General features: G+C 41.0%; 2 protein-coding genes across 53 annotated transcripts in view; one reads left to right on the forward strand and one right to left on the reverse strand.

The window, feature by feature from the left end:
- SPATA6L (spermatogenesis associated 6 like) overlaps window positions 1-26,736 on the forward strand; it is a 77,110-nt gene that overhangs the window by 972 nt on the left and 49,402 nt on the right. For 17 of the 50 annotated variants that reach the window (XM_081501151.1, XM_081501211.1, XM_081501179.1 and 14 more), the window contains exons 1-4: window positions 12,879-12,912; window positions 13,095-13,139; window positions 20,166-20,303; window positions 23,452-23,500. The exons of 1 other annotated variant lie outside the window; for it this stretch is intronic. In XM_081501151.1, coding sequence (XP_081357277.1) covers window positions 13,101-13,139; window positions 20,166-20,303; window positions 23,452-23,500 — 226 coding nt within the window. In that variant the 5' untranslated portion in view covers window positions 12,879-12,912; window positions 13,095-13,100. Of the gene's footprint in view, window positions 1-352; window positions 408-12,878; window positions 13,140-17,840; window positions 17,995-19,992; window positions 20,023-20,165; window positions 20,304-23,451; window positions 23,501-26,736 lie in introns of those variants that run through there. 32 more of the 50 variants (XM_081501454.1, XM_081501496.1, XM_081501554.1 and 29 more) reach the window with 13 other exon arrangements.
- On the reverse strand, window positions 1,131-19,942 carry PLPP6 (phospholipid phosphatase 6). Of its 3 annotated transcripts, XM_081501893.1 has the most exons (9): window positions 18,833-19,932; window positions 18,604-18,683; window positions 17,735-18,111; window positions 17,232-17,294; window positions 11,223-11,297; window positions 7,597-10,168; window positions 4,060-4,127; window positions 1,719-1,869; window positions 1,131-1,258 (listed from the first exon to the last, which is right to left on the reverse strand). In XM_081501893.1, the coding sequence occupies exon 1, from the start codon at window positions 19,805-19,807 to the stop codon at window positions 18,938-18,940; it is 870 nt and encodes a 289-aa protein (XP_081358019.1). In that variant the 5' UTR covers window positions 19,808-19,932; the 3' UTR covers window positions 1,131-1,258; window positions 1,719-1,869; window positions 4,060-4,127; window positions 7,597-10,168; window positions 11,223-11,297; window positions 17,232-17,294; window positions 17,735-18,111; window positions 18,604-18,683; window positions 18,833-18,937. The 3 variants fall into 3 exon arrangements, with proteins under 3 accessions (XP_081358019.1, XP_081358008.1, XP_081358025.1); XM_081501882.1 differs by lacking the exons at window positions 1,131-1,258; window positions 17,232-17,294 and having other exon boundaries at window positions 1,780-1,869; window positions 8,810-10,168; window positions 17,735-18,411; XM_081501899.1 differs by lacking the exons at window positions 1,131-1,258; window positions 1,719-1,869; window positions 4,060-4,127; ... (2 more) ...; window positions 17,232-17,294; window positions 17,735-18,111 and having other exon boundaries at window positions 18,527-18,683; window positions 18,833-19,942.

A 26,736-nucleotide genomic window follows, 5' to 3' on the forward strand; every position in this document is an offset into this window, starting at 1 on the left:
TCACCTCAGGGTATATGACTTGAAAAACTTTTGCGGGTGTAACAATCAGGCATTGTTGTCATACTTAAGAATAATTAGAGACCACCAAAATAATTAGAGACCCAAATAAAAATAACCATGTTTTCAATCTTTTGAAGTTTGTAAACACCGGATGTAGACAAGATGTGAGGAAATGCTGTTGGAATATCACATGTGTAAGCTTTCCGAGGGGTAATTTGACAGTATTAGAGGTTTAAAGGCTTTGATTTGGCAGTTTAATTACCGGGAAACTATCCAACAATTATTTTTGTATCAGTAACCAGTGATATATCCACAAGGTGTTTATTGTAGCTTTTTTCTTTTTGGTGGCAAGGAACAAAATGAAGGAAGTATATATAAATGTGCTGGTATAGAAATAGCTCCAAAATGTAAGTAAAAAAGGCAGCTTTCTTAGATGTATATTTATACAGCTATATGTATCTGTCAAGAATAATAATTCAGTTTGTGTAAAAACAATTTGTGTGTACACATGTGATAGAAAGTTCCTAGAGGATAAACAAGAATTATTAATGATTACTCCTGGTGGGTAGGGCTGGGGAGGAAAGTTTCTGAGAATCTTTACTTTTTAAAAGAAAGTTAAAAAATTTTGGCAGTGCCCTGCACTATGTGGGATCTTAGTTCTCAGATCAAGGATCTCACCCGGGGAAACTTGCCTTAGGAGTTTTATCCACTGGACTGCCAAGTAAGTCACTGAGCATCTTTACTTTCTACTTTTAGCTTTCCTATACTATGCTGCTCCAGTATTTTCCAATGAATATGTTATACCTTAATAATTAATTACCAATGAAAGTTGAGGAGCACTGTGACTAAACCTTTTGAGTTTAGGAGTGAACGCCTAGGAAAAAATATTACAGCACCTTAAGTCCGAAGGGAGAGAAGACAACAGCTTCACTCACTTGTGACTTTTTATTACTTGAAAAAGTTCCAGTGACTTACCCTTATATATCATTGGCCAGAGCTGGCTTAAATAAATTGTGATTCAGTCCCTGGAGCTAGATGCATTACCACCCATGCAAAACTGGGGTTCCATTGCCAAAGAAAAAGAGCTTATGGCTCTTAGAGAGGCAATCACGTTGTCTTCCACAACACTAACCCTGTATGCTGCTGCTAAGTCACTTCAGTCGGGTCCGACTCTGTGCGACCCCACAGACGGCAGCCCACCAGGCTCCCCCGTCCCTGGGATTCTCCAGGCAAGAACACTGGAGTGGGTTGCCATCTCCTCCAATGCATGAAAGGGAAAAGTGAAAGTGAAGACGCTCAGTCGTGTCTGACTCTCAGCGACCCCATGGACCACAGCCTACCAGGCTCCTCCGTCCGTGGGTAGTGATAGCCTAACTCTTGAGTGTCATTTCTTAACTTCCTCTATCCCCTGCCCAAGTTTCTCTTAGTATGCTCACTGGCCTTTCAGTTCCTCAAATGTATCAATTTCTTTCCTGACTCCTGGCCTTACACATTTGTTGTTCTCTTTGCTGGAGTTTTAAAAGTCTTGTTAGTGATCATGCTTTTCTTTTTAGACCAACTGTCATACCCTTAGGCTGACCTGTCCACTGAGTTGCAGTTAGGTTCTTGTTCCCTCTAACCTGTAATTTTTAATCTCACCCTTAACTTGCATTTCCTCTCTAGTATTTATCACACTGTTATTATCTTATCTGTATTCATGTATTTATTTTATTTCTTACCCAACTAGTAGCTCAGCTGATAAAGAATCTGCCTGCAATGCAGGAGACCCTGGTTCGATTCCTGGGTTGGGAAGATCCGCTGAAGAAGGGATAGGCTACCTACTCCAGTATTCTTGGGCTTCCCTGGTGGCTCAGCTGGTAAAGAATCTGCCTGCAATATGGGAGACCTGGGTTCAATCTCTTGGTTGGGAAGATCCCCTGGAGAAAGGAAAGGCTACCCACTCCAGTATTCTGGCCTGGAGAATTCCATGGACTGTATAGTACATGGGGTCAAAAAGAGTTGAACATGACTGAGTGACTTTCACTTTCACTTTGTACTGACTAGAAAGTAAGGTCCACAAGGGCATAGATTGTTTCTTGTTCACTCTTGTGCCTCCATTGTCCAGAATGGTACCTAGCACATAATAGGTACTCAATAATATGTGCAGGATGGGTGAATAGGGAACAAATGAATGGAAACAAGTATGAAAAGAAAGGTGTAGGATTACACACAGATAAAAGAGGGTAAAATGGGAATGGGAAGAATTAAGTTTTGGTAGGAGAAGATAGGGTGGATATAAGTAGCCTCATCTTAGCCATGGCTGACTTTGGGGCCTAAATCTTGTGCCCAAGTATAGCGGATACTTTTTACAATTCTTGGAACTAAATCAGACTCTTTTCTGCTTTCTTATATTGGATAATATAATTCCTTGGAAATTGCTTTTGGTCATAATTAGCCTGTTATTCCATGGACATAGAACTAGCCAGATGAAACTCAAAGGAGCAAAGTAATTTTTCCTGAATAGAAATTACTTTACAATGGAAAAATATAGATTATGTATGTAGTCCAGAATGCCCAAGGGCAGTCCTTGTGGAAGGTTTTCTATGGTATCATTAAGTAAGTATTGAGCCTATAAATGCCAGTCAATCAAAGCAGAATCCGAGAGTAATATGAGTTTGACTCATGAACTCTAATAAAAGTTTGTTAAGTAGAGCTCGTGTAAGTCCAGATCCCAAATGACTTCAAGACTGTTAAAAGCTGTTAGCATTCCTGATTCTTGGGAGAAATTCTCAAGAAGTATGTATGCTTAAAGAAATACTCAAATTGCCAGCCTCTCTTTTGGCCATTCATGCAGAGACTGTGGATCTTTTTAATGCATTACTTCTTTTTTAAATTACTTATAAAGCACTACACACCACAATAATTTCCTTATCTTATCTGAATTTAAGGTAAGTAGATCCACCATGTTTTCTCTTTAAGTTTATGTAAGACTTGTTGGGCTTCCCTGGTGGCTCATTGGTAAAGAATCTGCCTGCCAGTGCAGGAGACATAGGTTTGATCCCTGAATTGGGAAGATCTCCCTGGAGAAGGAAATGGCAACCCACTCCCCAGTATTCTAGCCTGAGAAATGCCATGGACAGAGTGGGCTACAGTCCATGGGGTTGCAAAAGAGACAGATTTAGTGACCAACAACAAGACTTCTGTTGAAGGGAATTCATAGTGATGCCACCAAGAATCCTCTTTTGATGGGCTATTTTAAGACAATGAAAGTTACATAAAGATATGATTACTTTTCCTATTTAAGTATGTATTAAAGATTTTTAAATTGTTAGTTACTATGAATATTTTTAAGTACACAAAAGTATAGAATTATAGTATACTCCTTATATCCCTCACCAGGTTAACAATTATCAATATTTTGCTACATTTCCTTTATTCATTTTATTCATTTGTGGGAGTATTTGGAAACAAAGCCTTAGACATGAGATCTTTTCTGCTACATACTTTAATATTCATCTCTAAACAGTGTTGATATTTGGCTTCCATAAGCAAAGGGACATTAACATACTTATCAAAATTAATTTTGATTAATTAATTGCTTGGTATTAATTATATCCGTAATCAAATTTCCCCAAAAGTGTTAAATATTCTGTTTAAGTTGATTTGTCTAAACAATGTTCCAACAGAGTCCACTTACTGCATTTGGTTGCCAGAGCTTGTATCTTTTAATCTAGAGCATTTCTCCTCCCCACTTACATTTTTTTTTTTTTTTTTAATATTGTTGACTTGTTGCAGGTTAAAACTGGGTTAGTTGTCTTATGGGATGTTTCACATTCTAGATACATGTGTTTGCTTTCTTGTGATGTCATTAATATGTTTCTCTATCCTCTGTGAAGTTAGCTCTAGAGCAACACTGCTCAATAGAAGTTTCTGTGATTATAGGAATATTCTACTCGCACTATCTAATACAGTAGCCACTCGCCATTGTGGCTATTGAGCACTTTAGTGTGAGTAAGGAACTGAATTTTAATTTTTATTTAGTTTTAGTTAATTTAAATTTAAATAGCCATATGTGGCTACCTTACTAGGTCCTGCAGCTCTGGAGTCTCAGTTGTATTCAACTTCACCTTTCTTGTCAAAAGTGCTTCCTATGAATCACATAGGAAGAAGTCATGTGATGTCCCCGTTAGTGAGGTTAAGATTGATCATTGGGTTCATATGGTGACAGCCTGATCCCTCTAAGATGAAGTTCCCTCAAAGGATGTGATTTTAAGATTTTTATAATATATGTATATATAAGTTTCATCTTTATGCAGTTTATGAGAACCAAGGAAAGAGCCCAACATAGCTCAATGAGCTCTTTTATATATTTATAGTAAAAGCCAGAAAGGTAAACTTTTGTCATGTATATATTAGACTGTAAGAAACTTAAAAAAACATTTCAGAGAAATTCCTTGAAGGAGAAACATTAAAAAAAAAATTAGTTTCTGAGTCTCGAAGCTGGGCCTGCACTTAAAAAAAAATCAGTAATCTGGCATTGTGTTATTGCTGAAATAATCCAGATTGTTTCAGGTACTTGAAGTTCCTCCCCTCCCCCACCCCCTGCCTTGAAGGCATTTCTCACAAATCCTAATGAAGAACTCACTTTGGAAACTCAGTTTGCTGGTATTATTCACATTGGCTAATGAAGAATTCACTGGCACAAAATATTCTAGAGTCTAACAAATGTGTCTGAGTCCAGACATAAACTAATGGCCTAGGACAGGACATTGAAGATCTTTCTCAATTTTTATTGAATACACTGTCCTTGTAGAGACAACTGGCTCTAATAAGTGGGCATGAATGTGATGGAGAGAAGAGCTCCACTTTCCTTATCTGCTGCTTGTCAGATAACATGGGTGGCCCAATGACAATTACAGGGTCTTTTCCCAGAAAATGCACCTATGCATGTACATAAAAAGTTGCTTATCGTTTCAGGGGCTTTAGACTCCCTGAGACAGCCAGGGATCACAGGGTAAGATACCTTGGAAGCAAAAGCAGACACACACTTGCATGTGTATTCTCACAGCTTGCAGTATACAAGATGGAGCCCCAGTGCTGAAGAAGCCACCTCCTGGCCCTTCCTATTATCCCATATTTATCCTTTCTGTTGTTTTATATTTTCTACTTGTTTATTTATTTGTTATGGCTATGCTGGGTCTTCGTTGCTGTGTGGGCTTTTCTCTAGTTGTGGGAAGTAGGGGCTACTCTGTTTCAGGGTGGGCTTCTCACTGCAGTAGCTTCTCTTGTTGCAGAGCACAAACTCTGGAGTGCGCAGGCTTCAGTAGTTGCAGCTCCCAGGCTCTAGAGCACAGGCTCAGTAATTGTGGCACACTGGCTTATTAGTTGCTCCATGGCATGCGGGATGTTCCCTGACCAGGGGTTGAACCCCTGTCTCCTGCTTTGGCAGGCGGATTCTTTACCATTGATCCACCAGGGAGGCCCCTTTACTTGTTTTAATTTGTTTTCTTTACAGACTAGAAAATGCAAATATTTTGCAAAATTATTTGAAAAGTTCAGTTCAGTTCAGTCACTCAGTCGTGGCTGACTCTTTGCAATCCCATGAATCGCAGCATGCCAGGCCTCCCTGTCCATCACCAACTCCCGGAGTCTACCCAAACCCATGTCCATCAAGTCGGTGATGCCATCCAGCCATCTCATCCTCTGTCATCCCCTTCTCCTCCTGCCCCCAATCCTTCCCAGCATTAGGGTCTTTTCCAATGAGTCAACTCTTCACATCAGGTGGCCAAAGTATTGGAGTTTGAGCTTCAACATCAGTCCTTCCAATGAACACCCAGGACTGATCTCCTGTAGGATGGACTGGTTGGATCTTCCTGCAGTCCAAGGGACTCTCAAGAGTTTTCTCCAACACCACAGTCCAAAAACATCAATTCTTTGGCGCTCAGCTTTCTTCACCATCCAACTCTCACATCCATACATGACTACTGGAAAAACCATAGCCTTGACTAGACGGACCTTTGTTGGCAAAGTAATGTCTCTGCTTTTAAATATGCTATCTAGGTTGGTCATAACCTTCCTTCCAAGGAGTAAGCATCTTTTGATTTCATGGCTGCAATCACCATCTGCAGTGATTTTGGAGCCCAAAAAAATAAAGTCTGACAGTTTCCACTGTTTCCTCATCTATTTCCCATGAAGTGATGGGACCAGATGCCACGATCTTAGTTTTCTGAACGTTGAGCTTTAAGCCAACTTTTTCACTCTCCTCTTTCACTTTCATCAAGAGGCTCTTTAGTTCTTCTTCACTTTCTGCCATAAGGATGGTGTCATCTGCATATCTGAGGTTATTGATATTTCTCCTGGCAATCTTGATTCCAGCTTGTGTTTCTTCCAGCCCAGCGTTTCCCATGATGTACTCTGCATATAAGTTAAATAAGCAGGGTGACAATATACAGCCTTGATGTACTCCTTTTCCTATTTGGAACCAATCTGTTGTTCCATGTCCAGTTCTAACTGTTGCTTCCTGACCTGCATACAGGTTTCTCAAGAGATAGGTCAGATGGTCTGGTATTCCTATCTCTTTCAGAATTTTCCACAGTTTATTGTGATCCACACAGTCAAAGGCTTTGGCATAGTCAATAAAGCAGAAATAGATGTTTTTCTGGAACTCTCTTGCTTTTTCGATGATCCAGCGAATGTTGGCAATTTGATCTCTGGTTCCCCTGCCTTTTCTAAAACCAGCTTGAACATCAGGAAGTTCACGGTTCACGTATTCCTGAAGCCTGGCTTGGAGACTTTTGAGCATTACTTTACTAGCGTGTGAGATGAGTGCAACTGTGTGGTAGTTCGAGCATTCTTTGGCATTGCCTTTCTTTGGGATTGGAATGAAAACTGACCTTTTCCAGTCCTGTGGCCACTGCCGAGTTTTCCAGATTTGCTGGCATATTGAGTGCAGCACTTTCACAGCATCATCTTTCAGGATTTGAAATAGCTCAACTGGAATTCCATCACCTCCACTAGCTTTGTTCATAGTGATGCTTTCTAAGACCCACTTGACTTCACATTCCAGGATGTCTGGCTCTAGGTGAGTGATCACACCATCGTGATTATCTGGGTCGTGAAGATCTTATTTGTACAGTTCTTCTGTGTATTCTTGCCAGCTCTTCTTAATATCTTCTGCTTCTGTTAGGTCCATACCATTTCTGTCCTTTATCAAGCCCATCTTGCATGAAATGTCCCCTTGGTATCTCTAATTTTCTTGAAGAGATCTCTAGTCTTTCCAATTCTGTTGTTTTCCTCTATTTCTTTGCATTGATCACTGAGGAAGGCTTTCTTATCTCTCCTTGGTATTCTTTGGAACTCTGCATTCAGATGGGAATATCTTTCCTTTTCTCCTTTGCTTTTTGCTTCTCTTCTTTTCCCAGCTATCTGTAAGGCCTCCTCAGACAACCCTTTTGCTTTTTTGCATTTCTTTTCCATGGGGATGGTCTTGATCCCTGTCTCCTGTACAATGTCATGAACCTCTGTCCATAGTTCATCAGGCACTCTATCAGATCTAGTCCCTTAAATTTATTTCTCACTTCCACTGTATAATCATAAGGGATTTGATTTAGGTCATACCTGAATGGCCTAGTGGTTTTCCCTACTTGCTTCAAGTGAAGTCTGAAGTTGGCAATAAGGAGTTCATGATCTGAGTCACAGTCAGCTCCCGGTCTTGTTTTTGCTGACTGTATAGAGCTTCTCCATCTTTGGCTGCGAAGAATATAATCAGTCTGATTTCGGTGTTGACCATCTGGTGATGTCCACGTGTAGAGTCTTCTCTTGTGTTGTTGGAAGAGGGTGTTTGCTATGACCAGTGCGTTCTCTTGGCAAAACTCTATTAGCCTTTGCCCTGCTTCATTCTGTACTCCAAGGAAAAACTTCCCTGTTACCCCAGGTGTTTCCTGACTTCTTACTTTTGCATTCCAGTCCCCTGTAATGAAAAGGACATCTTCTTTGGGTGTTAGTTCTAAAAGATCTTGTAGGTCTTCATAAAACCATTCTAGTTCAGCTTCTTCAGCATTACTGGTCGGGGCATAGACTTGGATTACCGTGATATTGAATGGTTTGCCTTGGAAACGAACAGAGATCATTCTGTCGTTTTTGAGATTGCATCCAAGTACTGCATTTCAGACTTGTTTGTTGACCATGATGGCTCCTCCATTTCTTCTAAGGGATTCCTGCCCGCAGTAGTAGATATAATGGTCATCTGAGTTAAATTCACCCATTCCAGTCCATCTTAGTTCGCTGATTCCTAGAATGTCAACGTTCACTCTTGCCATCTCCTGTTTGACCACTTCCAATTTGCCTTAATTCATGGACCTAACATTCCAGGTTCCTGTGCAATCTTGCTCTTTACAGCATCGGACTTTGCTTCCATCACCAGTCACATCCACAGCTGGGTGTTGTTTTTGCTTTGGCTCCATCCCATCATTCTTTCTGGAGTTATTTCTCCACTGATCTCCAGTAGCATATTGGGCACCTACCGACCTGGGGAGTTCATCTTTCAGTGTCGTATCCTTTTGTGTTTTCGTACTGTTCATGGGGGTTCTCGAGGCAAGAAGACTGAAGTGGTTTGCCGTTCCTTTCTCCAGTGGACCACATTCTGTCAGACCTCTCCACCATGACCCGTCCGTCTTGGGTGGCCTCACACACCATGGCTTAGTTTCATTGAGTTAGACAAGGCTGTGGTCCATGTGATCACATTGGCTAATTGTCTGTGATTGTGGTTTCAGTCTGTTTGCCCTCTGATGCCCTCTCTCAGTGCCTACCCTCTTCCTTCGGTTTCTCTTACCTTGGATGTGGGGTGTCTTTTCACGGCTGCTCCAACAAACCACTGCTCCTGACCTTGGAAGTGGGGTATCTCCTCTCGGCTGCTCCTGCGCCCCGCTGCTGCCACTCCTATTCCACACCGCCGCCACTCCTGCACCCAGCCTCTGCTCCCGTGCCACACTGCGGCCACTGAGGCTTAACCATAGTTGATTTAATTGACCATACTTAATGAACCTCTGTATGGTGTCCAGTATTTTTTAAGTGCAAATAATGTTGCAGCGTATATTTTTGTATACTTGTGAAAGTATACCCATCTATATATATTCCTATTGATAGCAGTAGAATTCCTGAGTCAAATAAAAATTTTTGATAGATATTAACACATTGCTTTCCAGAGAAGTTATATATGATAGAATAATGGCCCCAAAGATATCCATGTCCTAATCCCTGGAACCTGAGAATATTGTTACCTTCCATGACAGATCAACTTGCAGATGGAATTAAGATTTCTAATCAGCTGACCTCAAAATTGGGTAATTGACCTGGATTATATAGTGGGTCCTGTATTGTTGCAAAGGTCCTTAAAAGTGGAACCAGAAAGATGGTAGGATGAAGAGGCCTTAGTTCAAGGTTGCTCACTTTGAAGATGAAGGAAGGGAGCTATGAGTCAAGGAGTGAAGGCAGCCCCCTTGAAAAGGCAAGAAATGAAGCCCTCACATTTTGCTTTTAAAGCTCTGTGTTGCACGAAATGAAAAAGTATACATTTTTCTTGTTTTAAGCCATGAAGTTGTGGTGGTTTGTTTTAGTAGTCATAAGAAATTAATACACTTTATGTATTTACACTCCTATCACAATGTATGAATGTATTTTCACACATTCCTGCCATTAGTACTTCCCTTTTTAAAAAATAGTTTTCTCCCCTCATATTAATTCTCCTTCCTACATTATTTGAAAAGAAATATTTACAATTTAGTGTCCTATAGTTAAATTATTTTAGATAGAAGGAAAATCTCAGCTATAATTCTCTCTCACACTTTTCTTCTTTGCTCATTGAAATGAACTCTTTGGAAAATTCCCATCTGGGGCATGCACCATTTTCTTGGCAGTGGCCATGATGTGAGTAGGATGTATTACTGATGTGTCAGTTCTTCAATGCTGTTTTCACTGTTGACCAGAACGCATTGCAGAAACACTCTGGCAATAAGAGTTGTTCAGTTCTGCTACCTACACAGGTGCCTACGCAGCTAGTAAAGCCAGTCTCTGTAAGTGGTGACAGTCCACTGGTTTTGCTTGGTCTCCAAGTGGAGGTGGCCATATGTGCCAGAGGCATTGTGTATGTAGCAACTTCTGCATCTCTCTGGCAGCTGAGTGCGTTAAGTAACTGTGGTGGGGAAAATGAACAGAGTATAAATATTTCCTGTCAATTCATTAAATACCCCCGTGGCAGATTAGCACAAGTAGCTGTGCTCGGTCCTTTCCCATTTTGCGTATTTAGTTTGCACTGTAGTGGTGGGCCCTCCTCTTATGCATGTACTTTAAACACTATAGACTGGCTTGACCATCTCTGTACTTAACATCTTATCAGGATAATTATTGAGCATCTACTGTGTTAGGTATTTAGGATATAAACTCTTAGCCATGCAGAGCTGACAGTTCACAGAGACAAATAGTAAACATGAAAACTGCTATTACTGCAGTTGCCAAAAAGAGAATACACACACACACACACACACACACACGGTGGTTTAGTTGATAAGTTGTAGCCTGCCAGGCTCCTCTGTCCAAGGGATTCTCCAGGCAAGAATACTGGAGTGGGTTGCCATTTCCTTATATATATATATACACATAAACACACAGAAAGGAAGAGCAAACTCCAAAAGATTGTGAAGGACAGGGTAGCCTAGTGTGCTGCAGTCCATGGGGTTGCAAACAGTCGGACACGACTTAGCGGCTGAGAAACAAAAACATATATATATATACACACACACACATACATATATATGTAATATGTATTACATGTAGTATGTGTACTATGTATTACATATGTATATATGTAATAGTGAGATTCCACCTTGTCTGGGAGAACATAAGAGAAGCTTGGGTGGGATATGTAAATCTGTGTACATTTGGTAATCCGTACATACATCGGATGATACCCTCGGTAAAGAATACAGAGTGAGGGAAAGAAAGAACCAGAAACACTGCTTAGCCAGGGAGAGAAGGATGAATAGAGACAGAGGAAAAATCGCCACAGAGTTGGAGGGAAACCAGAAAAGGGCTGTGTCTTAGGAGCCAAGCAAGGAGATTTCAGTTTTATCAAAGAGAGTTCAGTTAAGTGAGAAGAGTCCGGTTAAGGGATAGGAATAGCATAGAATGGGACATTGTGTCTCAGGATCAATAGATTGTTGCAAGGGCAGTGACATGGTAGGGCACACCTGGATTCAAGGGTGGCTCCTTCCCTTCAACTGTGAGATGTTGGACAAGTGGCTGTCTGGCCTCAGATTCTGCATCTGTAAATAAGGATAATACTCCTTCAAAAAGTTATTGTGGGGCTGAATTTAATTACCATGTGCAACCCTAGCATTTTACAGGTTCTCAAGAAAGATTGATTCCTCCCTTCTATTATGTCTAGCCATGTACATCTTTAATATTCAGGTTTTGTTTGTCAGTTTCCTTGACATCTGAGCATTGGTGTTGATGATGTACTTGTGAGGGTCAGGACAGGTCCTGTCCCTGTATATAACTGCATTAGTAAGGGTGCTAGCAAGCTGTTGTGAGCTGACAAATCAGTGCTCTAGGTATTGTAAGTACCCACTGGTGTGCCTCTCCATATGCAGACAGACAGATCATTGAGGACTGAATACAGACACAATACCTCTTCGTTCATCATGAGTTTTTCCCTAGGGAAAGGCATTCTGGTTACCAAAATGAATACTTAATTCTTGTCTCAGGTTATCTTTATACGCTCAAATTTCTACTATTTGTATAAATCTCTAATGCAAAATATTAGTAATAAATGACTAATTCCAATACATTTTGTTGTTTGCTTTTTAGAGAGAGTATTGACCCTCCCAGATTTTTTTTTTTGATTGGCTAGAAGCAGCCACTCCCTCTTTTCCTTCTTTTTTGTCTTAAATACAGTGAATAGAAAAAAAAAAAAATGCTTTTTTCTCTTCTGGTTAAGAACTTTGCCCTGCCTTCTCCCTCTGATGGTTTTTACAGTGTAACCCTGGCTTTGGCAACTATGATAACTACTGATTGGGAGATAATGTAATTCAGTGCTTGCTTTAAGTTAACTAAACCCCAGCGGAGAGACTGAAAAATATTTCTGTTATGACTAAAACAGGATACCTAACTTTTAAACTTCTCTAAGAATTGTCCTTGTATTTTCAGTTAAGATGGGTTTCATTTCTTATTGACAGTGGGTGGCCATGTTTTCTGAACCAAACACGAGGAGGTAACATTTCATAAGCAAGAGAGCTGTGCTGTATGCTCTGCTTAGTTGCGTTGGACTCTTTGCGACCGCATGAACCGTAGCCCACAGGCTCCTCTGTCCCTGGAATTCTCTAGGCAAGAATATTGGAGTGGGTTGCTATTTCCTTCGCCAGGGGATCGTTCTAACCTTGGGATCGAACCTGCGTCTCTTGCCTCTCTTGCATTGCAGGTGGATTCTTTACCATTGAGCCACCAGGGAAACCCCACCTATATTAATTGGTATTGTTACAGAATTTCCAGGGCTTAGGGGTCATATAGCTACTAAAAACAGGCAGCGCTTTAAATCATAAGGCAACTATGATCACATTCAACTTTTAGAATTGACACTGTAAATATTTTAACCTAGTGATTGGGGCCCTAAAGAGTTGATGGAAAGAGTGGCGGAAAGAAAACTAGGACTCTCGGCATCTCTTGATCAGGCGACCGGGACAGTACACAGGGACATGGCCTCCCGCCAGTGCGCAGTCTGGGAAGCTGATGTTGGGACGCGGAGTTCAAGTAGAGCGCTGGAGGCTCACTCGCGTGCGCAGGGACCTTTGGCGCGTTCCGGGGTGGAAGGGTGCGCATTTGAGTGTCCATGGCAACGCAGCGCTTCCGCCTTCTGGAAGCCTTGACTCCAGCTCCTGCCATGTGAGACCCGTCCTGGTGGGAGGGACCTGGGCTGGGGGCGGGGGACTGATGGGGTTACAAGAGGGTGGGGGGCTATGGAAATTGCTGGGAACATTTGCTCCAGGGATTGAGTTAAACTAAGAAAATCGCTCCAAGGTTCAGCACAAAAGAATCTTTTCATTCCTGCCCTTTCACCCACGTAGGGAACTATGCCTTTGGAGGTGGTGGTGGAACTTCAGATCCGGGCGGTAAGAGAGATCGACTAACCCCCCCTCTTTGCCCCAAATCACACTCTTTCCTCGGGGTTCTTTTTCACCGTCTTTTTCACCACCCCTTGCCCCACACACATCATTAATTGAATCTGTGTCCCTAAGATTCTTTACATTGGTCTTTTTGACTTTCTAACCTGATGGAATTCCAGTTGAGCTATTTCAAATCCTCAAAGGTGATGCTGTGAAAGTGCTGCACTCGATATGCCAGCAAATTTGGAAAACTCAGCAGTGGCCACAGGACTGGAAGAGGTCAGTCTTCGTTCCAATCCCAAAGAAAGGCAATGCCAAAGAATACTCAAACTACCGCACAATTGCACTCATCTCACACGCTAGTAAAGTAATGCTCAAAAGTCTCCAAGCCAGGCTTCAGCAATACGTGAACCGTGAACTTCCAGATGTTCAAGCTGGTTTTAGAAAAGGCAGAGGAACCAGAGATCAAATTGCCAATATCTGCTGGATCATCGAAAAAGCAAGAGAGTTCCAGAAAAACATCTATTTCTGCTTTATTGACTATGCCAAAGCCTTTGACTGTGTGGATCACAATAAACTGTGGAAAATTCTGAAAGTGATGGGAATACCAGACAATCTGACCTGTCTCTTGAGAAACCTGTATGCAGGTCAGGAAGCAACAGTTAGAACTGGACATGGAACAACAGACTGCTTCCAAATAGGAAAAGGAGTACGTCAAGGCTGTATATTGTCACCCTGCTTATTTAACTTATATGCAGAGTACATCATGGGAAACGCTGGGCTGGAAGAAACACAAGCTGGAATCGAGATTGCCGGGAGAAATATCAATAACCTCAGATATGCAGATGACACCACCCTTATGGCAGAAAGTGAAGAAGAACTAAAGAGCCTCTTGATGAAAGTGAAAGAGGAGAGTGGAAAAATTGGCTTAAAGCTCAATGTTCAGAAAACTAAGATCGTGGCATCTGGTCCCATCACTTCATGGGAAATAGATGGGGAAACAGTGGAAACAGTGTCAGACTTTATTTTTTTGGGTTCCAAAATCACTGCTGATGGTGATTGCAGCCGTGGAATTAAAAGACACTTACTCCTTGGAAGGAAGGTTATTGCCAACCTAGATAGCATATTTAAAAGCAGAGACATTACTTTGCCAACAAAAGTCCATCTAGTCAAGGCTATGGTTTTTCCAGTGGTCATGTATAGATGTGAGAGTTGGATGGTGAAGAAAGCTGAGCGCCCAAGAATTGATGCTTTTGAACTGTGGTGTTGGAGAAGACTCTTGAGAGTCCCTTGGACTGCAAGGAGATCCAATCAATCCATCCTAAAAGAGATCAATCCTGGGTGTTCATTGGAAGGTCTGATGTTGAAGCTGAAACTCCAATACTTTGGGCACCTCATGCGAAGGGTTGACTCATTGGAAAAGACCCTAATGCTGGGTAGGATTGGGGGCAGGAGGAGAAGGGGACGACAGAGGATGAGATGGTTGGATGGCATCACCGACTCAATGGACATGGGTTTGGGTAGACTCCGGGAGTTGGTGATGGACAGAGAGGCCTGGCGTGCTGCAGTTCATGGGGTCGCAAAGAGTTGGACACGACTGAGCAACTGAACTGAACTGAACCTTTAATTCGGATCAGGCTCTTTCCACTGCCCTCCCTTCCCCACTCCAAGCCAACTTCTTTCTTGGCTTTATGTGAAATTTTTCTATTCATTTAAAACAACCTTGCATTAAGTCCCAAGAAGGGTTTTATTTTCTGGGATACAGATTTCTGAGAAAATTAAAAAGCCACTCCTTTAAATAACCAGGGAAGATTTTACTTTCAAAAAGCCCCATCTTGTCCTGATAATTTTCCACCTCTATAAACTAGTCAAAAATTTTCTAAGCTACCTACCAATGGTTCTGGCTTGCTAATTCCAAAAAGGAAATCAATCAGTAACTGTTTAATAATTATCCACTGAATCCTGCTTAAGTGAGGTGCTCTGGCAGAGTGACTTCATTTTTCCTCTTTGGGGCCAGTCATTCTTTATTTCCTTATTATCAAATAAGTCATTCTTTATTATCAAATTGCCAACATCCATGGGATCATAGAAAAAGCAAGAGAGTTCCAGAAAAACATCTACTGCTTTATTGATTACGCCAAAGCCTTTGACTGTGTATAGATCACAGCAAACAGTGGAAAATTCTTCAAGAGGTGGAAATACCAGACCACCTTACCTGCCTCCTGAGAAATCTGTATGCAGGTCAAGAAGCAACAGTTAGAACCGGACATAGAACAACAGACTGGTTCCAAATAGGAAAAGGAGTACGTCAAGGCTGTATATTGTCACCCTGCTTATTTAACTTATATGCAGAGTCCATCCATTGGGCTGGATGAAACACAAGCTGGAATCAAGATTGCTGGGAGAAATATCAATAACCTCATATATGCAGATGACACCACCCTTATGGCAGAGTTAAGAGGAACTAAAGAGCCTCTTGATAGAGGAGAGTGAAAAAGTTGGCTTGAAACTCAACATTCAAAAAACTAAGATCATGGCATCCATCCCATCATTCCATGGCAAACAGATGGAGAAACAATGGAAACAGTGACAGACTTTCTTTTCTTGAGCTCCAAATAACTGCAGATGGTGACTGTAGCCATGAAATTAAAAGACGCTTGCTCCTTGGAAGAAAAGCTATGGTCAACCTAGACAGCATATTAGAAAGCAAAGACATTACTTTGCTGACAAAGGTCCATCTAGTCAAAGCTATGGTTTTTCTAGTAGTCATGTATGGATGTGAGTGTTGGACTATAAAGAAAGCTGAGCACCGAAGAATTGATGCTTTTGAACTGTGGTGTTGGAGAAGACTTTTGAGAGCCCTTTGGACTGCAAGGAGATCAAACCAGTCCGTTCTAAAGGAAATCAGTCCTGAATATTCATTGGAAGGACTGATGCTGAAGCTGAAACTCCAATACTTTGGCCACCTGATGCGAAGAACTGACTCACTGGAAAAGACCTTGATGTTGGGAAAGATTGAAAGCAGGAGAAGGGTACGACAGAGGGTGAGATGGTTAGATGGCATCACCAACTCGATGGACATGAGTTTGAGCAGGCTTTGGGAGTTGGTGATGGACAGGGAAGCCTGGCATGCTGCAGTCCATAGGGTTGAAAAGAGTCAGACATGACTGAGCGACTGAACTGAACTGATTCCTTATTTCAGCTTCCATTTTCCAATCCTGTAATTGGTGACAGACTGTCATGTGGCTTTCCCTGAAAGCTATAAGGAGCTTTTCTACTGGACATGATTATAAGCACAAGATCAACAGTTTACAACCATGGAAAACCTGGTTAGCCTCCATATAAGTGACAAGTGCTGTGATTTCCTCTTATGTGCTGCTCTGAAACAAAGATGGAAATTTCCTTGATTTGACCCACTTTGCTGACAGCAAATAGGACTGACTATATCAAGTGTGCTGTATCAGTTGTGAACTCTCACAATCATTCAGTAAGATGAAGGAATTCATGAGAAGCTGAGTGGTAAATCAGTCTTCCTCCTCATCAAGGCAAAAAAATTAAACAAGTTTTCATCTCACATCATTCAACATAACTGGTTAATTTTATTTTGACTTTTAAAAGGAATTCATCAGTGTACAATTAATTAACAGTAGAATCAGTTTTTTTTTTTTTTTTACTCTACAGTACTTAGTATACTCCAAAAAAAAAAAAAAAATCAGATGAATTGACCTGTACTTTAAAAACCAGCAAACTCAGGCCCCGGCAATCAAGATAGGGAATTCCAAAAAAATCATCAGGAATAAGGTGAGCCTAACTTTGACCTCCCATTATTCGGACCTGTGGATCCTGCAAGAGGAAATATTTTTTCCAAATATCTGGGCTGAAGATTGCTGCAGTTAAAATAAAGGATCTCTGTTAAGGCTAAAAATAAAGGAAACCACCTAGAGTGTCACAGTTTGGCTGATTCAAGAAGTGAAGAGGTAGTCTGTGCTCAGGATGTTGTGAGAATGCAAATAATTTCTATATTGAAGAGTAGCTGTTCCTTTCTCACTGTTCCTCAAACACTCAGAAAATTCACACTTCCACCCAGTCAGAACCTACCTGTCACAGCCATTCTCCAGATTCCTATGTGTATGTCTATATGATAGATCAAATGCCATCATCCTATTTTTAAATATGAAATAATTGGTTATTAAGATTATCTAAAGACATCAATTCCGTAGGTAATTTAAAGGTTCGTATTTTCAGGCATAGCAGCATTTAAAGCACACACCCTCATCAGTCTTTCCCAGTCAAGGAATAATGAGCAGAGTCCACCCTGTATTTGGTGGTCTTTGGTCTTGTGAATTGGGGAGGCACCATGGATAAACTACTTTAATTGTGAGGGTCAATATAAACAGAAATCTTGGAGTTATACTTTGTGCCTGGTTTAGCAGTATGCTCCACTTGATGAATTTCAAGTTAAATACTGTTACCTAAAGTGTGCTTATATAGAGAAATGGAATTCCACATGAAAAGCTTTAATATACAGGGTCATCCTTGTGGTATATATTTGAAAGGTTATGCTCTTACATTGGAAAAAAGTTATTTCTCCATTTTATTACCTCAATAAAGAAGCATTATTCTTTATTCAGTAGAGATGGTAGGCAGCAGGGCCCATCTCCTTCCATGTTGGTCCACTGATAAAGTATGTGGTGATCCTGCCTCCAAGACTCAGTTCCTCTGACCTCGTCAGTGACTTCACTTTTCTGTCCTGTCATGTCATGCTATTTGCTGTCAACAGAATTAAGCCTGAGGCAGTAAGCCCATATTTGCTTTCTATGGGCACTGTTGATATGCCCACTTTTAAGTGTCTCTTCTTCAGGTAAGTTCTTGGCTTGTTCTCTGAATGCAGAAGGATAATATTAGGGTAGTGGGAAATACCTATTTAAAGATCTTCGAGGAGGTAGAATACTGTAATCTCTCTTTTCCACTACCCAATCTGTGAAGATCGAAGAGACAAAACTAAAAAAGCTTGCCAAGAAAATCAGGATTAAGAAGAAATCTCCCCAACTATAGTAACATATTGTCAGAGAATAAATTAGAAAAACCTATGTCATAGGCTCTTAAAATCTATCTCTGCTTCCCATGTGGCGCAGTGGTAAAGTACCCGCCTATCCATGCAGGAGATGCAGGAGACTCAGGTTTGATCCCTGGTCAGGAAGATCCCCTGGAGTAGGAAAAGGCAACCCACTCCAGTATTCTTGCCTGGAGAATCTCATGGACCGAGGAGCCTGGTGGGCTACAGCCCATGGGGTCACAAAGAGTCAGAGTCAGCTGAGTGATTAACGCTATGTCATAGACTCTTAAAATACTGTTTAAAATCTACCTCAGGAAAAGGATAAGGATGTGGTTCATTTGCATGTATATATTTACAGAATGAAGTTGCTTTGTTTTTTTCAAAATTCAATTTACAGGTGATATCTTGACTTACATGATTACAAAATTTTCTGATGTCAACTTTTAAGAAGCAGCAACATTATAATCACTCCAACTTGTTTCTTTAAAGTTTTCCTGGAGAGATAAAGAGTTGTTGAATAAGTATATAATAGAGGGATTTTTTTTGCTTTCTGTACTATGGCTGTGATCAGTAATGGGCAGCACTGTGCTCTAGCCTAGCAACCCATTAAAATGATAGGACACTTGAAATCCCAAAAGGAAACCTGAAATGTCCTTAGAGGGGCAAGCATGATGGCTGCTGGTTTATGTCAGTATCATCACGGGTGGAAACCTTCAGATCTCCTGGTGCCACAGTGAAAGAGATGGTGTCACGGTTGGTTCCACAGTACAAAGAGGACTGGAGCAGTGTGCGGTGAAAGCCAGCAATAGTCCACGATGCTGTACTGCATGTAGCCCAGAAAAAAGCCAAAAGCCACGTCGGTGACATTGTGCCGCCCCAGCATGACCCTAGAGAGACCCAAGATGAAGGCCCAGAAAACCACCAGCACCCTCAGTGGAATGGCCAGCACCAGGTGGTTCAGGATGAAGCGCGACACAAGGGCGGCCCTGGTGGTATGGCCTGAAGGGAAGGAGTACTTGTCCACCGAAACAGTGAAAAACATGTCCATCTGGTTGTGGGCCGGGCGGCGCCTGCGGACCAGCCCCTTGATCAGGGACACCAGCAGCAGGTCCAACAGCAGGGCGAAGAGCAGGTTCATCAGCACCTCGCGCCCGGCCCAGCTGTCGCTCCTGGACAGGCAGTAGAGGGTGCCGAGCAACCAGGGGATGCCGTGTCCGGAGATCTCCAGCAGTTTCATAAGGGGCCTCATGCTGCCCCAGGACGAGCTCTCCCCCGCGCACACCCCCAGCTTCTTGGACAGCCACAGGTCGATGGCCAGTAGGGAGCGCAGGGCGATGCCCAGGAAGGACGGGTTCAGATCCATCCGGTCCTCCTTGGGCAGCTGGGGCGGGAGCGCCAGAGAGGAGCCCGCCCCAGCCAAGGGGAACGAACCGCGGCGGTGCACCGGGCTCTCAGACGCGCGGAGACGGGTGCTGGTGGGGTCGGCGCCCGGCGCGCGGCTGCTGAGCAGGGACTGGAACTCGAACCTGCTGCCGCCGCCTTGGGCCGGACTGCCGCTGCTGCTGGGGTCGCAGGTGCCCAGCGGGCGTCCCTCGGCGTTCCTTCGTGGGCTCTGCATTGCGGCGAGCGGCCCGAACCGCAGTACCTGGCCGGCCTAAGAAGAAGGTTCCCAGCCTTGCAGCCTCTTCCGCTTCCGCACTGCCATCCTGGAGGGGCGGGGAGAGGAGCCTGGGAGAGAACGATTGTGACACCTGGCGGAGACGTGGGAGGAAACTTGAATTTACAGTTTGCGCAAGGGGAGGGGAGGGGTGGGTGGTGCTATGAGAGAAGAAGGTGAGAGTTGGTGGTGGGGAGTTGGGGGGTGGGGAGGATTTGACATTGTGGGAGGTTAGGGAAAATAGAGTCTTAACAAAACAAAACAAATCCCTTTTCTCTATTTTGTTTTCTTTTTCTTTCTTTCTTTCTTTTTTTTTAAGATTTCTTGCCCGGGGGTGTTCCTTCCTGGCAAGCATGATGTGTTCCTTGGAGTTTACCTCTTGAATCAGTACCTGGAGACAGACTCCTTTCCTTCTATGTTCCCTATCATGATTCAGCGAAGCATGAGGTTTGAAAAGGTGATCTTGACTTTCTCATTGCTAAATAGAGAAATTCAAATTCTGTTGTTTGAAGATCATTTACTGGTTCTTATAAAAAACACAGCTTTTATAAAGTTATTTTGTAAATTTTGTTTCAAAAAATTACATGAAAGCACCTCAGCACAGTGCAGAACCATAGTTGGAGGACTTGCTTTGAATCCCAGATCTGAGCCAAGTTCTGTCAAACTAGTGCTAAGTACCCTGGTGGTGGTTTTCTATTCTTGGAACTCCCATGGCATTTTCTAACTGGAGCAGAGAGCATTTTCTGAATGTTTTTGATGTTAGAGGCAACTGAGATACATTTCTTACAGAGATTATCAGTAAACTAGCAGACCCAGGCCCAGAAAATACCCCAAACTAACCAAATTAGTTAAACCCTGTATCTGAAATCCTATAACAAGACAAGAAGGCTCTTTATATTTTCTGAGTTTCCTTAGGTCATGTCTGGTTTATTTAGCTACAGTGATAAAGACTAGATTCCATTCCAGGGAATCAAATATATAAACAGCAAAATGTTGCTAACCCTCTTCCCACTTTCATGAAATATTAATTTTGTTATCATCCAATCACTGACAATCCCTTAAAGTTTTTCTTTGGAATTTAGAGATTGAATCAGTTTTAACCTTGATAAGTCTATGATTTTGTCCCAAACAGTTATCACCGAGGTGCTTCTTTGGTGAAGGGTATGAGTGTGGGAAGGCTCCAGGATAGGGCCTATCACTTTAAAAGGTCTGGTTGTGGTGCCCAGAAAATGACATGTGTGTTTCAAACTGAGAGTAGTAAAGGAGGGAATTCCCCGACAGTCCAGTGGTTAGGTTTCTACTGCAGGAGGCCCAAGTTCAATCCCTAGTCAGGGAACTAAGATCCCCCAAGTTGTGTGGCACAACCAGGAAACAGCAACAACTACAAAGAAGATGATTATTGATGTTTTTTAAAGGTCTAGGGCTGTGTGTAATATTTTTATAAATCACAGTCTGTTATTAATTTAAATAGAGTCTTCCTAACTGGCTGGGTAAGCAAGGAATAAATGGATATTATCTTAGAATATACAGTCAGAATCCAAAGGAATCTACTGCTGTTTTGATATTGGTCATGGTAAAAAGTGAGTGGTGAAAATTCAGTGTATTCCTCCAAGAATTTCCTTATTAGTTTTATCAACTTTAAATGTGCTTCTTTAGAAGACTTTAAAAATATTTTTATAAGAAACTTGAGAATGTAAAATTGTAAAAGCTGTAAATAAATCTGTAAATGACCTTGAAGGTCATCCAGTCCCACCTCCCTGACTTGCAAAAGAGGAGAGTGAGTCTCAGAGTTACTGTAGATGCCATTACTGATGTCACAAAGCTGTGTATTTGAGATTACTAGTCAAAAATATTATGGATCGTTTTTCATTTTATAAGGTGCAATTACATAAGATGCTTAATTTTTAAAAAAATTTTTATTTTATATTAGGGTATAGCCGATTAACAATATTGTGATAGTTTTAGGTGAACAGTGAAGGGACTCAGCCATACATGTACATGTATCCATATTCCCCCAAACTGTCCTCCCATCCAGGCTGCCTCAACATTGAGAAGAGTTCCATGTGCTATACAGTAGGTTATCCTTGTTGGTTATCCATAAATGCTTTATTTTAAATTTTGAAAAATTGCCCTCTTGCGTGAGCTCTTTGGGTTCATATTCAGACTCTCTACTAGTTGACTCCAGCTTTCTTGTATCTGCTCCATTCTTTAGCTGCAAATACTTGCAGCAAGTAATGAAAACATTGGACCTTCTGAGTAATTCAGAATTCAGTGTTCTAAAGCAGCCAGGTAAATAAGAAATTATTCATAAAGAATGTAAGAGCCATTGTGTTTAAGCAGCTCATATTGATCATTTATTTCCCATAATTATCTTTGAAAAATTCTTAGACATAAATGAAGAGAAGGGATGAAATATTACTGAAACAATTTTAGAAAAAATCACAGCTCACCCACATTTACTTGTTATATCCAAGTCAGTGAGACATAAATGGATTACAGGGGACAGCTTCTACTTTTGTTATTAAAGCAGACCTGGTTTTGGATCAAGAGCAGATTTTAAGCGTACTTAAGGTTAAGTACCATTTAAATCAGAAATTTGATACCTGAAATCAGACTCTACTGAAAACATTTTTTTTTTAAAACAAGATTCTAAAGTTCAGAAAGAGGGGCATGGTATGCTTTTATTTCAGTCCTAGTCCCTTATATATGAAGGACAGAATGAACATATTTGGCTATGTCTAGACAGGTATCTGGAGAAGGCAATGGCACCCCACTCCAGTACTCTTGCCTGGAAAATCCCGTGGATGGAGGAGCCTGGAAGGCTGCAGTCCATGGGGTCGCTAAGAGTCGGACACAACTGAGCGACTTCACTTTCACTTTTCACTTTCATGCATTGGAGAAGGAAATGGCAACCCACTCCAGTGTTCTTGCCTGGAGAATCCCAGGGACGGCGGAGCCTGCTGGGCTGCCATCTATGGGGTCGCACAGAGTCGGACACGACTGAGGTGACTTAGCAGCAGCAGTAGCAGCAGACAGGTATCACAGTGTTTTTCTTGTGCTTCATGATACATCTAAAACTCATGAGACTCTCTTTTGTAATTTTTGGATTCTGTGGGAGTCTAGCTATGAGTACGTAGCTTTTCTTTTGTGTTACACATAGAGTTTTTATTTATGTTCCTTTTTAGCACAACCAGTTGCTTGGGAAGAGAAGTCATTCATTCAGTTAACATATAGTGAGCATCTGTTGTATTCAGGATGTTTTTCTAGGTACTCAAACAAGATTGTTCGAGGTTGATATCAGATGTGCTTTTAGGAACAGACTGTGGGGCCAGGTCAAGTGGATGACATTTTGAACATGTGGTAGTTTCAGCCAACTCAAATTTTCCTTGTTCTTTGTATTGTGTTAATTCTTATTCATTTCCTCTGTAGTCATTTGTTGAACTTTTAACCACATAGCTGTTAAAGGCACTCCTTTTGAATCCTAAAATGTCATATGGCTGGATTTGACATGTGTTAATAATTTGGAAGAAAATGATCTAAATTTTATATAAGTATATATTAATAAAACTTGGAAGATTTATTTCCCCTATTTTTTTCCCCTGTAGGTATTTGAAAATGCAATAGATCCTGGAGCGGTAGCAGACATTTTAGAAAGTAGGTACTCCCCTCTGCACCGCCCCCCATCCCAAAAGAGAGAGAAACTATTGTGTATATGAAATTCGTAGATATAAAATTCTGCTATATTCTAAGTTATAATACTTCCATGTTTAACCCGTATTTATGTTCACGATAGTCTGTAAAATTTGAATCATGTTAATTGAATTGCAAACCATTTTCTAGATATAGATGGGATTTACTAGATGGTATGATTCTGTTTTTTATTTTATTTCTGTTAAATGATTTTTGTATCTTAACAGAGTTTTGTAACCATCACCATAATCAATTTTACAACATTTTCATCACCGCAGAAAGAAGCCATATACCCATTCTTCCTCATCCCTTCCAGCCCTAGGCAACTACTAACTAAACTATATGCATCTATAGATTTGTTTACTCTGGATATTTTTCATATAAACAAAATTATATAATATGTGGTCATTTGTAACTGGCTTCTTTAACTTAGCATAACATTTCTAAGATTCTTCCTGCTTACAACATGTGTCAATATTTGACTTCTTTTTATATCTTCACAGATCAGGGATCAAACATGTGTCTCCTGCATTGGCAGGTGGATTCTTTACCACTGTGCCACCAGGGAAGCACTAACTCGAAGATCTTTGGTTTTTTTCTAAGAGTTTTATCATTTTAGCTCTTACATTTAGGTCTATAGTACATATTAAGTTGATTTTTGTAAATGGCAAGAGGTAAGGGTCCAACTTCAGTCTTTCCCATCTGGATATCCAGTTGTCTTCACACCATTATTACTAAGAGTAGTTTTTCCCCACTGAGTAGTCTTGACACTCTTGTTGAAAATTAACTGACTATAAGTGTGAGGGTTTTTTTGGAGGGTCTCAATTCTATTTCATTGACTCATGTATCTGTCATTATGCTGGTGCCACACTATTTTGTTTATTATAGCTTTATGGTTAGTTTTAAAACCAGGAAGTTCTTTTTCAAGATTGTTTTTCCTATTTGGGTTCCCTTAGTTTGGCATATGAACTTTAGGATCAGCTTGTCAGTTTGCAAAGAAGCCAACTAGGAAGTTGATAGGCATTGATAGACTGCATTGAACCTGTAGATCATCTTGGAGAATATTGGCATCTTAACAATGTTAAGTCTTCCAATTCGTGGCATGGCTTGTGGCGATAATTGAATGTAAGGAATTTAGAAACTAAGATAGATGAAGTACAACACATTACTTTTGGGGTGATGGTTGGAAAGAATATAATCCTTCCTCCTGTTTGGAAAACTTAAAATTATGGGCTGTCTTGGCTTTTAATTTTCTTGGCATTTAAAATTTTATTCTCACATATTCATGTTTTTCATAAGTCTACAAAGGAAGAATTTTACTTTTATTGTATATATTTTTTAGCTTTTTTGAGATGTAACTGACATACAACATTGTGTAAGTTTAAGGTGTACAACATGTGGATTTGATCCTCAGGTATTTTGCAAAATGATTACTACAGTAGTATTAGCTTATACCTCTATCACATCACATAATTACCATTTTTTTGTGGTGAGAACATTTAAGATGTACTCTTAGTAACTTTCAGGTATATAATACAATATTATTAACTATAATCACCATTATTGTCTATATTAAAATGTTTTCACTTCTAATATTTTGTGGGAATTATTTTTACTGATTTTTATTGTTATACCATTTGTATTTTAAATTACTTTTAATATTTGAATTTTATTCTTATCCTTATAGACCTTATCTTTATAAGACATATCCTTGCTGTTGTTGTTCAGTTGCCAAGTCATGTCTGACTCTTTGCAACCCAATGGACCAGAGCACGCCAGGCCTCCCTGTCACCAGAGTTTGCCCAAGTTCATGTTCATTGAATTGGTGATGCCATCCAACCATCTCATCCTCTGTTGCCCTCTTCTCCTTCTGCCTTCAATCTTTCCCAGCATCAGGGTCTTTACCAATGAGTCAGCTGTTGGCATCAGATGGCCAAAGTATTGGAGCTTCAGCGTCAACCCTTCCAATGAGTATTTAGGGTTGATTTCCTTTAGGATTGACTGGTTTGATCTCCTTGCCAGCACCACAATTTGAAAGCATCAATTCTTTGGTGCTCTGCCTTCTTTATGGTCCACCTCTCACATCTGTATATGGCTACTGGAAAGACCATAACTTTGACTGTATGGACCTTTGTTGGCAAAATGATGTCTTTGCTTTTTAATATACTCTCTAGGTTTGTCATAGTTTCTTTCCAAGAACCAAGCGTCTTCCAATTTCATGGCTGTAGTCACCATCTACAGTGATTATAGAGCCCAAGAAGAGGAAATCTGTCACTGCTTCCACCTTTTCCCCTTCTATTTGCCATGAAGCGATAGGACTGGATGCCATGGTCTTAGTTTTTTTAATATTGAATTTTAAGCCAGCCTTTTCACACTCCTCTTTAACCCTCATCAAGAGGCTTGTTAGGTCCTCTTCAGTTTCTGCCATTAGAAGTGGTGTCATCTGCATATCTGAGGTTGTTGATATTTCTCTCGGCAGTCTTGATTCCAGCTTGTAACTCATCCAGCCTGGCATTTTGTGTGATGTGCTCTGCATAAAAGTTAAATAAACAGGGTGACAATAATAAACAGCCTTTTCGTACTCCTTTCTCAATTTGAAGCAGTCAGTTGTTCTGTATAAGGTTCTAACTGTTGCTTCTTGACCTGCATACAGGTTTCTGAGGAGACAGTAAGCTGATCTGGTATTCCCATCTATTCAAGAGTTTTCCACAGTTTGTTATGGTTTCACACAGTCACAGGCTTTAGCGTAGTCAATGAAACAGCAGTAGTTGTTTTTCTGGAATTCCCTTGCTTTCTCTGTGATCCAGCGAATGTTGGCAATTTAATCTCTGGTTCCTCTGCCTTTTCTAAACCCAACTTGTACATCTAGAAGTTCTCAATCAAGTACTGCTGAAACCGAGCTTGAAGGATTTTGAGCATAACCTTACTAGCATGGGAAGTGAGCACGATTGTCCAGTAGCTTGAATATTCTTTAGTACTGCCCTTCTTGGGAATTGGGATAAAGGTTGACCTTATCCAGTCCTGTGGCCACTCCTGGGTTTTCCAAATTTGCTAACATATTGAGTATAGAGTAGTCATGTATGGATGTGAGAGTTGGACAGTGAAGAAAGCTGAGCGCCAAAGAATTGATGCTTTTGAACTGTGGTGTTGGAGAAGACTCTTGAGAGTCCCTTGGACTGCAAGAAGATCCAACCAGTCCA

Source organism: Giraffa tippelskirchi, chromosome 1 (assembly GCF_054371585.1).
Source record: "Giraffa tippelskirchi isolate mGirTip1 chromosome 1, T2T-mGirTip1v1.2.pri, whole genome shotgun sequence".
Lineage (NCBI taxonomy): Eukaryota > Metazoa > Chordata > Mammalia > Artiodactyla > Giraffidae > Giraffa > Giraffa tippelskirchi.